General features: G+C 44.4%; 1 protein-coding gene across 5 annotated transcripts in view; it reads left to right on the plus strand.

The window, feature by feature from the left end:
• Nucleotides 1-230: 230 nt before the first annotated feature.
• LOC133885129 (phospholipase D zeta 1-like) overlaps nucleotides 231-12,640 on the plus strand; it is a 29,657-nt gene continuing 17,247 nt past the window's right edge. For 4 of the 5 annotated variants that reach the window (XR_009903194.1, XM_062324780.1, XM_062324781.1 and 1 more), the window contains exons 1-12: nucleotides 231-827; nucleotides 2,210-2,311; nucleotides 3,032-3,150; nucleotides 3,315-3,456; nucleotides 3,570-3,737; nucleotides 3,829-4,002; nucleotides 5,507-5,746; nucleotides 5,862-5,978; nucleotides 11,092-11,231; nucleotides 11,319-11,468; nucleotides 11,580-11,736; nucleotides 11,816-12,349. Coding sequence is in view for 4 of the 5 variants with exons in the window: in XM_062324780.1 (XP_062180764.1) it covers nucleotides 549-827; nucleotides 2,210-2,311; nucleotides 3,032-3,150; nucleotides 3,315-3,456; nucleotides 3,570-3,737; nucleotides 3,829-4,002; nucleotides 5,507-5,746; nucleotides 5,862-5,978; nucleotides 11,092-11,231; nucleotides 11,319-11,468; nucleotides 11,580-11,736; nucleotides 11,816-12,349 (2,322 nt within the window). In the remaining variant the exon portion in view is untranslated. Of the gene's footprint in view, nucleotides 828-2,209; nucleotides 2,312-3,031; nucleotides 3,151-3,285; nucleotides 3,457-3,569; nucleotides 3,738-3,828; nucleotides 4,003-5,506; nucleotides 5,747-5,861; nucleotides 5,979-11,091; nucleotides 11,232-11,318; nucleotides 11,469-11,579; nucleotides 11,737-11,815; nucleotides 12,350-12,640 lie in introns of those variants that run through there. The other variant, XM_062324783.1, reaches the window with a different exon arrangement.

Consider the following 12,640-nt stretch of genomic DNA (forward strand, 5'->3'; position numbering starts at 1 on the left):
AATACGAAAGTTAGGGGACACCAACTTTGAGCCTAGACTCCAAATCCTGTGGACTGAGTTAGGCGTGCAAATTAATTAATCTAATAGTACCAACCAACCATATTTAATTTAATAAATATTTTTTTAAAATTAAGCAATTTTTTTTTAAAAATAGTTATATTAGTTAAATTAAAGAGGATCTATGTATATCTTTATATTTGTTAATTTGCATCCCACACCGAGCGGACATCGACACGACACTTGAGCCATTTGGTCACAGCTCTTCCTTTTCTATCGGAACCGTCAACGTTTGCATCCGATTCCAAATTCCCCAAATCCGTGGCTGAACAGCCTAGAATTCAACGTTGAGATGCCACGTTCCACAGTCCAACTGCCATGAAAGCTTCCTTCGCTCTGAATTCCGCCCCTCCCCTTGGTGCTCGCGTTTCCCGCATCGCCAAGGAGGAAACCACCACGCCGACCGACCGTCCAATAAAAACACACGCAGGATCGCGCCGGCCGATCAGATCGAGCCATCCGACCTGCCCCGCGTCCTCCGCGAAGCTTCCATGAACCTGGAGCGCCTGCCGCCGGCGGGGCGCCTCGGCCACCACCCGTACGAGCGGATGCCGCCGGACCCGGACCTGGACCCCGAGGGCGAGGCGCCGGCGCCCGAGGGACGGCCGGAGGTCCTGGCGGCGGCGGCGGCGGCGTCGCTCCGGGTGCCCGACGCGGCGCGGGTGTTCGACGAGCTCCCGCGCGCGTCCATCGTCGCCGTGTCGCGTCCCGACGCCGGGGACATCACGCCCATGCTGCTGTCCTACACCATCGAGGTCCACTACAAGCAGGTCTGCGGATCCTCCTCCCCGCCCCCCCTCTTCGCTTCGGATTCCATATGTTTTGGGGTTTTGTTTTTGGATCGATTGATGGTGAACTCAGCCCCCGGAATCCTGGAAAATCGTGTGGATTAAATGTGATGCTATGCTGATTACTCTGGAATCACGCACTTCTGCTGGAATCCACGATCAAGTTACACGTTCTGGTTGAATTGGGTAGAAAAAACGGAGCTAATGATTCAGTTTACATTTTTTAAGTGCCTTGTGTAGTTGATTTAGTGATCGGCATACATAATGGGATTCAAGCATCGGAAATAGGGATTGATTTTCTGAGAACATATGTATGACTAGTGCGCCTTTGGCTATCTCAACAGAATACATATCTGTAAATTGTTAGGAGGCTTATTTTCCATTGTTTGATGTTGGAGAGATTACTGGATGAGACTTTTGAGTTGGGTGGATACACTCAAATGTGCTGATCTGCGTAATACTAGATCCTGACTTCCTGCTTCCAAACAATTCTACTGTTAAACTTAACGTTCTGGAGAGATTAGCAGTGGTGGGTTCAAGTTTATTACATCAACTGGACGTTTTGGTGCTTCTATCTGAATGTATATGCCATTAATCCATTATTTCTATTTGGAGGCTGGAGAATACTAGTTCCGAGTTCGATTCCTAGGCAACCCATATGGAGAATAGAAAATAGCATTCTGAATACTGAATTTTCACTCACTTTATTTACAAGTTTTTTGGCTGGTGAATTTAGTTATATGGAAATCCAATCGTTGGGGCTGGCTTGGTTGACATTGGTATATACTATATAGTTTATGTTATACTGTTAAATAGCATGCCTTCAATTATCTATTTTTGTTTTTAGTTAACACGTACGCTTAAGCCCCGAAAAATAGGTAAAAGAAATTTCTTTGTTCAATTCTGAACAAAAAAGGGCGATTTTGCATTGAAGATATGTATTGAAATGGATCTTAAATCAATGATACTTCTGCCATTTTAATCCTTTTCTTACAGTGCAAAGTAACCATTTTAGTTGCGAACAGATTGTTGAAACAGTCTCTGGTATCTTTTGCTTCTCACCTTAATATGCAGTACGGACCTTTGTTGATCACATGTTCACAATCAGTTCAAAGTTAATAGAATAAACACACCACATGGAGCAAATTGTCTGTGCACACATGAACAGAAGACAGACAGAAAAGAACGAATTTAAGAAACTCCTGTGGTCTTCATACCTTATCTACATATGATGTGTATTTTTTGTACCCAAGATACTCATGTTATTTGCTTGTGATGCTTGTTTATTCTTTTTGAGTTCAGTGTACTATTTCTGTAAATACGAATGTGTCATATCCACACCGATTAATGTTCACAACTACCAGTTTAGATGGCGTCTATATAAGAAAGCTTCAGAGGTTCTCTATCTGCACTTTGCGTTGAAGAGGCGTGAATTCCTTGAAGAATTCCATGAGAAGCAAGAACAGGTTAGTAATGTGACCATCATGACATTGTTTTTACAAAACTACTTTTCAAGACATAGCGGCCCTTTTAAAGTGAATTACTTGATACCATCATTTTGCATTCGAAAAGAAATGGATGACAATAGAAGAGTTTGGGCACTCTCTTTGTTCATCAAGTGTTTAGGTTAAACAGCAATGGATCTATAATTCTTATTTCCATTCAAAAAGAAATGTTGTTGTTTCAAAATTGAACTAGACTCATTTATTTGGTATAAGCGATCATCACGTTAATGTGAAATATTTGTGCAGCAGGAATGTGCATGAAAGTAGGAGGGAAGATAGAGAACAGTGGGTTGAGATTAGATATACCAGCAAAGAAAAAGGGAATATTTTGGAAACTGGTGTATATTTTGTAGTAGTAGATGACAGATGATAAAATGCTTTACCTTTTGTGATCCCTATCCTTATTAGTAAACCCATATGCACCTAGTCTTGCTCAATTAATCTGGTTATATGTTAAAATGTCAGATCTTGTAACATTATTTATACCCCAAACAATGTGGTTCTCAACATTATTCTTAAAAAGATATATTTTATTTTGGACTTAAGCACCTACTTCTTCCTCGTTTAGGGCATTGCACTTTGTAATTTTTAGTTAAATACAGTTGGATAAATGTCAGCATGATGGGAAATATCTTATTTATGCCTACAGCACCGAGTTAACTATTTATACTGCTGTTGAAGGTCAAAGAATGGCTCCAAAATTTGGGAATTGGGGAGCATATGCCAGTAGTACATGATGAGGATGAAGCAGACGATGTGAATGTTCCTCCACAATCTGATGAAAGCTCCATTAGAAATAGGTAAACCTTTTTATATATTGATGATGCTAGTGTATTATAAACAATTCACTAGTATCTGATATATAGTTATGCTTTATCACATTACAATGTTAATTTAGAGCAGTTGAGTCTCCATATATTATTCCATGCATGCAGTAAGCAAGGCATTGAACCTGTTGTGGCAGAAATGTTCCTTCAAGTGCTGTTTTGCCTGTTATCCGACCAGCTCTTGGACGTCAACACTCTATTTCTGATCGAGCTAAAGTTGCAATGCAAGAATATTTGAACCATTTCTTTGGGAACTTGGATATTGTCAAGTCACGGGAGGTACCAAAGGCTTTGTACATTTCATTATATTACTTTCGCTAGTAATGCAGAATTACAATGTTAATGAGAATAACTTGTCTAATTAGCTTTATGTTCAAATTTTCGTACTACAGGTTTGCAAGTTTTTGGAGGTTTCATGTTTGTCATTTTTACCTGAGTATGGGCCCAAGCTAAAAGAAGACTATGTTTCAGTTGGACACTTGCCAAAAATTCAAAAGGACCGTAAAAAGAAATGTTGTTCATGCGGATTGTTCAGCTGCTGCAAGAGCAACTGGCAAAAGGTATCAAACTGATACTTGGTAGTTATGTTTTGTTTTTAGCTATGTGGTCATCGTTGCATATGAGTTGTTCAACTGAATATTTGTGCCATAGGTCTGGGTTGTCCTGAAGCCAGGATTCTTGGCTTTGCTTGAAGATCCTTTTGATCCAAAGCTTTTAGATGTCATTATTTTTGATGCATTGCCACACATGGATATAAATGGAGAAGGGCAGATCTCTCTAGCAAAAGAGATTAAAGAACGGAACCCGTTGCATTTTGGATTCCAGGTACTTTTTCCATTAAAAATTGTTTCCAGTTAGCATTTTTTTTCCTGATATATAAGACCCAGTTGTTTTAAAGTCTATGAAACTTTAAATAATTATATCGTAACATTCTACCTCTCTAAGCTTAATCATGAAACATCTTTAGCAGGCCACAAGTCCAAAAGGACCCTATCTGATACTTATCAAATTTTATTAGTTATTATCTCAAACCTTTCTAGACATTTCCAAAATCGCTATAGTAGCTGGGGGCAAAAGTTTATAAACGCTGCAAGAAGTTATGGGTGTGATTGGTTGCCTGGCCTAGCACCTATCCAGGCTTCCGGAATGCAGGACCAGCGTGTTTAGTTGGGTGCACAGCACCCGGGCTATGCAAAAGTGGCCCATTAGCTAGGCTTAGCTAGCACGCCCGAATCGGCCGTTTTCGCGTGGCTAGGCCCGGCTAGTGCAGCCGGAGCGCACATGGGTGGCCAAATGCACATAGCAAACCAGTTTACACAGGCATCCAAACACCAGCTTGGGCATACAGGCTAAGCTATTATAGGGCAACCAAAAACCAGGTATTTGCATTGCTCAAGCATGTGTGGCTTGGCCTGGGTTAGGGCCTAGCCTGGCTGGGAGGTTGCGCAGGCAACCAATCACAAAAAAGAAAAAAAAAACCTTGACCAATCTAGGAGGAACTAGGTGGCGTTGTTAATAAGAAGAAATAGGCACTTAAATCCACGTCGAAGATGACTCAAACCTAGGTGATCTGGGCGTACATCCACACCCTCAACTAGCTAAGCTAGGTTCAGTTCCTCCATGCAACCAATCACACTCTATATATATCTTAGTTTGTGATTGTTGTATTGTGCCTTGTTGGTTTTGAAATCTGGTTTGTTACAAAATCCTTCACTAACTCTAGTTAGATTTTGCTGACTGAAAAATAGAAAGCACAAGTTCTTCTCAAAATCCATGGCAATGTCAAACAAAAATGTATTAGGTTGAGATTATTAGTTTCTGTCTCCGTGGTAGAAGAATCTTGGTGAATTCTGTTGTTATGTCTTGATAGGACAGCTGAATTTAGAATCTTGTTAGACCGACAACTATAAGTGTCAGTTTTACGAGTGACCCTATTTTTGCATCGAATACCATATCTGTAACATAAAATTGTAAGAATCATCTGACAGTTTTTCAGTTTGTCAGTCAAATTCTGCCCTAGTATTCCCATTTATCATAAGAAATCCATTGTTATCTGCACAACCATTTGGGACAAGCTGATTCGTCAGGTTCATGCATGGGACTGCTATTGTTGTGTAGAAGGCTATGTAGAAACTTCTAGTTCATTTACAGAATACCTTTTGTAGGTACCTTGCATAGATGATAGGATAAAAAAAGCAAACAATTCTCAATAGCTGTTGACGTTGGTTTCACTACAATACAATCAACTTGGCAGTACAATTTTCGATACATCATTACACATTTTCTTTTCCTATCGAGTCTGAAACTCAGTGATATTCATTGGAGAAAGGTATCTTCTGGTGGTCGGACGATAAAGCTACGTACTAGAAGCTCTACTAAAGTTAAGGACTGGGTTACTGCAATAAATGCTGCTCGACAACCTCCAGAGGGCTGGTGTTATCCTCATCGTTTTGGTTCATTTGCACCACCAAGGGGTTTGATGGAAGATGGAAGTATGGTGCAATGGTTCATAGATGGGCAAGCTGCATTCGAAGCTATTGCCTCTTCCATTGAGGAAGCTAAATCAGAGGTTAGCTTTTGAGTTCCTTGAACAGTTACTGGAGGATAAATATCTATCAGATTGCATTCACCTAAGGTAATTTTTTTTTAAAAAAAAAATCTAAGATAATTAAAATTCGGTGCAGATATTTATTACTGGCTGGTGGCTCTGCCCAGAATTGTATCTTCGGCGCCCATTCCAACATCATGGGTCATCTAGGCTTGATGCTTTACTGGAAGCAAGAGCTAAGCAGGGTGTACAGGTACTGTGATGTTTTTTATTTTTATTTTATCAGAAAATGTCGGGAACCTGGTATGTAAAGTGCATGGTGTTTGAACTATGAAGAAACCCTTGCCAGTTCCACTTCTATGTCAACCCAGTCAGTTGTAGATGTTTACCCCATGTATCGGCTATCACCAAAATAGATGTGGACTTGTTGTTTTGTTTTTTCGAGGCAGCATGTTCCACCAAATGCCCTTATTAGTTTTTGTTGTGGATGCATTTGTTGGAAGGAGTTGTGTTCGGAAGAGAGGGAAAAAGAATGCAGCTTAGAGATAAAATTGTTAGTCGGGTTGTTAGTTTGCTTCTATGCAAATTAGAGATAAAACTTATCTGTTAGTCGTAAGTTTGAGTTACAAGGTTGTTAGCATCGGTTGTTAGGAGGCTGGCTATATAATGCCAGCCGCATAATCAATAAAGCAAGCAAGAATTAGATCCTAATTGCATCTCAGAGCCTCCATTGGAGGGTGAGTTGCCGAGTCTTCCTTGCTGATCCGTAAGCCATATCATCTGGTATCTAGAGCCATCTCCTTCCTGCGACCAGCACTACCCTTCCTTGCCATCACCGATCCACTAGTCAAATCCCACCACACCCACCCATCATGGGACTGCCGATCACTAAAGAGGCGTTCGACTCTGCCATCAACCACCTGCGCAAAACCATGAGCGACCTTGCCGCCTTTGTGAAGGACTCCAAGACGGCCGCCGACGCCGAGCTGAGCCACCTCAAGACTCGCAACTCCATGCTCGACGTGGCTGTTAACCAACTCCAGTCGTTGCGCTTGGAGAAGGGCAACGGCTCCGGCACAAAGCGTGAATTTCGTGGCCGCGACGAGAAGTTCGGCATCGGCGGCATCCAAATCCAGCGTTCTATGCCAACGATCCACAAGCTTCGTTTCCTTGACTACGATGGAACCGAAGACCCGATCACATGGCTGCACCGCTGTGAACAATTCTTCCATGCTCAGGCAACCCGATCACACTCGAGGATGCCATGAGCCTTTCTTGGGCCTATGAGCGTGGTCTGGAGGTCGAGGATGATGAACCACGCACGGCAGCTCGTCCGCCTCCGCAGGCTCGGACCGTTGCGCCCCGTGGCGTGTCCTCTGCTCTCACAACTACATCCAAGGCTGCATCACAGACATCAACATCATCTGTAGTGGCATCGACACCGTCGTGCATGGTCCTACCTCCCGGCACTCGCTTTAGCTGCCTCACTCAAGCTGAGATGGTTGATCGCCGCATGAAAGGGCTATGCTTCAATTGTCTCGAAAAGTTCTCAAAGGAACATTTACGACACTGCACCATGAAGGGCATCTATCTATTGGAACTTGATGAGAGCGCGGCGGTGGATGAAGGCTACATCGACGACGGCGTGGAGATCTCTCTCTACGCACTGATCGGCGTAAACGAGGGCGGAACGATGCACCTCGAGGTAGTCATTGGCACCACCGTTCTGCGCTCGCTCATTGATTCTGGCTCCACCCACTCCTTTCTGGCGGAAAGCACCGCTGTATGCCTCGGCCGGCCCACCAGCCTGCTGGGATTCAGTGTCAACGTAGCTAATGGTGATCGTGTGCCGAGCGTGGGCATTTGTGAAGGTGTTCGCGTTCGCATTGGCCAGGAGGAATTCAACATCGACTTCTACGTCACCCCACACGATGGCTATGAAGTGGTTCTGGGCTGCTAATGGCTTCGCACCCTAGGGCCAATTTTATGGGATTTTGAACGCCCGTCAATGGCATTTTGGCGCAACGACCACCGTGTCAGGTTGCACGGTATGGAGGCCAACACCTCGCTGCGTGCTCACGCCATGGATGCTCACGACGTGCTAGCCCTGCTGCGGGCTGAGTTTGCGGGCATCTTCGAGGAGCCACAGGGTCTTCCCTTAGCACAACGGCTCGATCATCACATCCACTTTCTGCCAGGATCGCTACTTGTGTCCGTATCGCTACCTGCAGCTTCTCAAGGACGAAATCGAGAAGCAATGCGATGCCATGCTACGCCAGGGCATCATTCGTCCGAGCACCTCTGCATTTTCCTCCCCGGTGCTGCTAGTACGCAAGAAAGACAAGTCATGGCGGCTTTGCATCGACTACCGTGCACTCAATGCCAAAACCGTGAAAGACAAGTACCCGTTCCCTGTCGTCAACGAACTCAAGGGTGCCCGTTTCTTCTCCAAGCTCGACCTCCGCAGCGGGTACCACTAGGCGTTGATGCATCCACCGGACATCGAGAAGACGACATTCCGCACTCATCAAGGACACTTTGAGTTTCGGGTTATGTCGTTTGGCCTTACTAATGCGCCAACGACCTTCCAAGCACTAATGAACGATGTTCTCAAACCTTTTATCCGTCATTTCGTCCTTGTTTTCTTTGATGATATTTTGATCTATAGCTCATCCTAGGCGGAGCATCTTCAGCATGTCCGCGTCGTTTTTCAGCTCATGTGCGAGCACCGGCTAGCGCTCAAGCGTTCCAAGTGCTCGTTAGGAGAAATGTCGATCGGATACCTCAGCCACATTATTCGGGTAATGGAGTGGCCATGGACCCGACCAAAATTGAGGTGGTGCAAGCGTGGCCAACACCGACTTCAGTGCGTGCACTGTGGAATTTCCTCGGTTTAATTGGGTACTACTGCAAATTCATTAAGTCCTACGGCATGGTGGCGGCTCCTTTGACAAAGATGTTAAAGTGGGAGGCCTTTACTTGGTTGACTGAGGCGGCAACGGCCTTTGAAGCGCTTAAACGCGCACTCACAACTAGACCGGTGTTGCAGCTCTCGGACTTCACCAAGTCGTTCATCATCGATTGCGACGCGTCGGGCTCTAGCTTCGGCGCTGTTCTTCATCAAGGACTCAGCTCCATCGCATTCTTCAGTAGGGTGGTGGTGCCTCACAACGCCAAGTTGGCTGCCTACGAGTGCGAGCTCATTGGTTTGGTCAAGGCTGTGCGGCATTGGAGGCCATATCTTTGGGCTTGGCCGTTTGTCGTCCGCATTGATCACTTCAGTTTAAAGTACCTCCTCGACCAATGCTTGTCCACTATTCCGCAACACACGTGGGTTAGCAAGCTCTTCAGCTACAACTTTTCCATTGAGTATCGGTCGGGCAAGCAAAACGTGGCAGCAGATGCTCTATTGCACCGTATCTCGGTCGGAATTCACACTCTTCAATGATATCCACGTGGAGTTAGCCTCCTTGCTGGAGCTGGTGGCCAAGCGACAGGAGATTGAACAAGGGAGGGCTGGCGTAGCATGGTCTATGGTCGATGGCTTCGTACTGCACAATGGTCGGCTGTTTCTGCCTGACTCCTCCCTTTGGCCCTTGATTCTGGAGATGACGCACGACGTAGGGCATAAGGGCATCCAGAAAACCTTGATCTGACTGCGAGCATCATTCTACAACCCACACAACAACCGCTGTGTCCGTGACTTCATTCGCGGGTGCTCTGTTTGTCAACGGAATAAAACTGAGCACTTACATCCGGCGGGTCTACTCAATCCACTCAATGTACCATGTGCGGTCTGGGAAGACATAGCGCTGGATTTTGTCAAAGGTTTTCCAAAGGTTGGTGGCAAATTTGTGGTCCTCATCGTCGTCGACAGATTTTCTAAATACACTCACTTCATCGTGCCCAGCCACCCGTACACTGCAATGACGATCGCTCAAGCCTTCTTCGACAACATCATTTGCCTTGATGGCATCCCTTGCTCCATAGTCGGCGATCGTGATCCCATCTTCACTAGCAACCTATGGTCTGAGCTCTTCAAACTGTCGGGTGTTCAGCTCCGCCTCAGCTTTGCATTTCACCCCCAGACAAACAGGCAATCCAAGGTGACTAATTGGATTTTAGGAGTATATCTTCGTTGTATCGCCGGTGATCGTCCCCACAGTTGGCTCCGTTGGCTGCCATGAGCTGAATTCAGCTACAATTTGTCCTTTCAAATGGCACTACGGACAACATCATTTGAGGTGGTCTATGGCCGCACCCCTCCAGCTCTGATTTCTTATGAGTCGGGCTTGGCTCGTGTCGTGGTGGTGGATCGGCAATTGCAGGAGCACAACCTCTTCTTGGTGGATATTCGAGAGCACCTTCTTCAGGCACAGGACCACATGAAGGAGGGCCATGACCGCTCTCGCCGTGACCTTGAATTTGCGGTCGGCGATTGGACATGGCTACGTCTGCAGCAACACACCGCGAGTTCCATCACCAGTAAGGCCTACTCAAAGCTCGCACCATTCTACTATGGCCCGTTTCAGGTTGAGGAATGCATTGGTTAGGTGGCTTATCGGCTCCATCTCCCTCCCAAGACATGCATTCACAACGTATTCCACGTTGTCTTCCTGAAGAAGCATCACGACGATCCCCCGGTCGTAGTTGTTCCTCTGCCGGACATTGTTCATGGTCATGCTGTTCCAGCTCCAGCTTCCATCGCTTGGGCCCACCTCAACCGTGGTACTTGGGAGCTGCTGGTGCACTGGGTTAGCTGGGCTCCTGCAGACGCCACTTGGGAGAAGCTAGACGAATTCACCGCCAATTACCTTGACTTCCAGCTTGAGGATGAGCTATTTCGCCAGGCGGGTGGAAATGTTGTGGGCGCATTTGTTGGAAGGAGTTATGTTTGGAAGAGGGGGAAAAAGAATGCAGCTTAGAGATAAAATTGTTAGTCGGGTTGTTAGTTTGCTTGCATGCAAATTAGAGATAAGACTTACCTGTTAGTCGTAAGTTTGAGTTACAAGGTTGTTAGCATCGGTTGTTAGGAGGCTGGCTATATAATGCCAGCCGTATAATCAATAAAGCAAGCAAGAATTAGACCCTAATTGCATCTCAGAGCCTCCATTGGAGGGCGAGTTGCCGAGTCTTCCTTGCTGATCCGTAAGCCATATCAGTTTTGGATTATGTTAGAGAAATGAATGAACAATAGGGCAAAACATGTAATAACTATGGTATTGAACGGAGCTCAAACAACGTTCATTTTGGATTAAAAATATTGTTTTAAAGAAGTTAATACACAGAAGTAAATTCAGATTGTCGCTAGCTATTGATAATTAATTTATTATCTTGGATGACTTTGAACTTTGGCACTTATGCAGATTTACATTCTCTTGTACAAGGAAGTTGCTCTTGCATTGAAAATTAATAGCTTGTACAGTAAACAAAGGCTACTTAACATTCATGAGAATGTCAAAGTTCTGCGTTACCCTGATCATTTCTCAAGTGGTGTTTACTTGTGGTATGAATGACTTCACAGTTGCTTTTTCCCTATTCTCATAAAAGCTTGTTTTATTCTGACAGTTTGACTGTTTATTTTGGCTTTAAGGTCGCACCATGAGAAGATTGTGATTGTTGATAATCAAGTATGTTATATTGGAGGTCTTGATCTATGCTTCGGTCGGTACGACAGTCCTGAACACAAAGTTACAGATTATCCTCCTGTGATATGGCCAGGGAGGGACTACTACAATCCCAGGTAATAATGATGTTGTCTTTTATCCTTACGGTAGCTTTTGCGGCGTCGGACAAAGTTCCCAACTGACACTTAAATTTGTAAGTTTACTGAAAGTTTATCTCTGTAAATAAGGGAATCTGAGCCAAATTCTTGGGAGGACACAATGAAAGATGAGCTGGACCGTACTAAATATCCCCGCATGCCTTGGCACGATGTACAGTGTGCTATCTATGGTCCACCTTGTCGTGATGTAGCGAGGCATTTTGTTCAGCGCTGGAATTATGCAAAGGTTAGTTAGTTTCATTGGTCTACTCAGCGTAGAAATAGTTTCTCATCATTACTGCAAATTCACTGTTACTTTTTTCCAGAGGAACAAAGCTTTAAATGAGCAAGCGATTCCCTTACTGATGCCTCATCACCACATGGTAATTCCACATTACAAGGGCAGAAGCAAAGAAGCAAATGGTGAGGCTGAGGGTAAACAGTATAATGATAAGGATGTTGACGTTAGAAAGCCAGTCTCCTCGACATCACGTGCATCATGCCAGGACGTTCCATTGCTTTTACCTCAAGAGCTTGAACCTCAGGAATTATCCAATGGGGATTTAAATGTGACTGATTTAGACATTAACCATTCAGATCACCTAAACAAAAAGAGCTTTAATCAGCCTTTACTCAACCGAAAGGCAAAGTTGGATTCTTCTCACCAGGATTTACCTATGAGAAGTTTTGTAGACAATCTCAGTCCCCTTGAGCCGTCATCTATTAGACATTTTGATTCATCAAAAGTGGATAGGCAGCACATGGACAAGAAATGGTGGGAAATGCAGGAGCGAGGAGACCAGGTTGCTTCAGTATTTGACGTTGGACAAGTTAGTCCAAGGGCAACTTGTCGTTGTCAGGTCAGTACATGGTACTCCGCAATAGATTTCTAATTAATTACTAAACTCTGAGGAATGAGTATCTATGGACAGGGTAATCTCTTCTGCAAATTTTATACTATTTAATAATATATACCTATACTTCACGAATCACAAGTTTTTATCTCAAAAGATTGTGATTTACCCTGCAGTCTGGAGTTGTTCAGGGTTATATTGTTAATAAAACATTAATTCATTAAGAAAAGAACAACTTGACTGCTTTTTCTTCATTATAACAGATGCAACATGAATGGGGGCATACATGGAAAGTCG

Source organism: Phragmites australis, chromosome 11, assembly GCF_958298935.1.
Source record: "Phragmites australis chromosome 11, lpPhrAust1.1, whole genome shotgun sequence".
NCBI lineage: Eukaryota > Viridiplantae > Streptophyta > Magnoliopsida > Poales > Poaceae > Phragmites > Phragmites australis.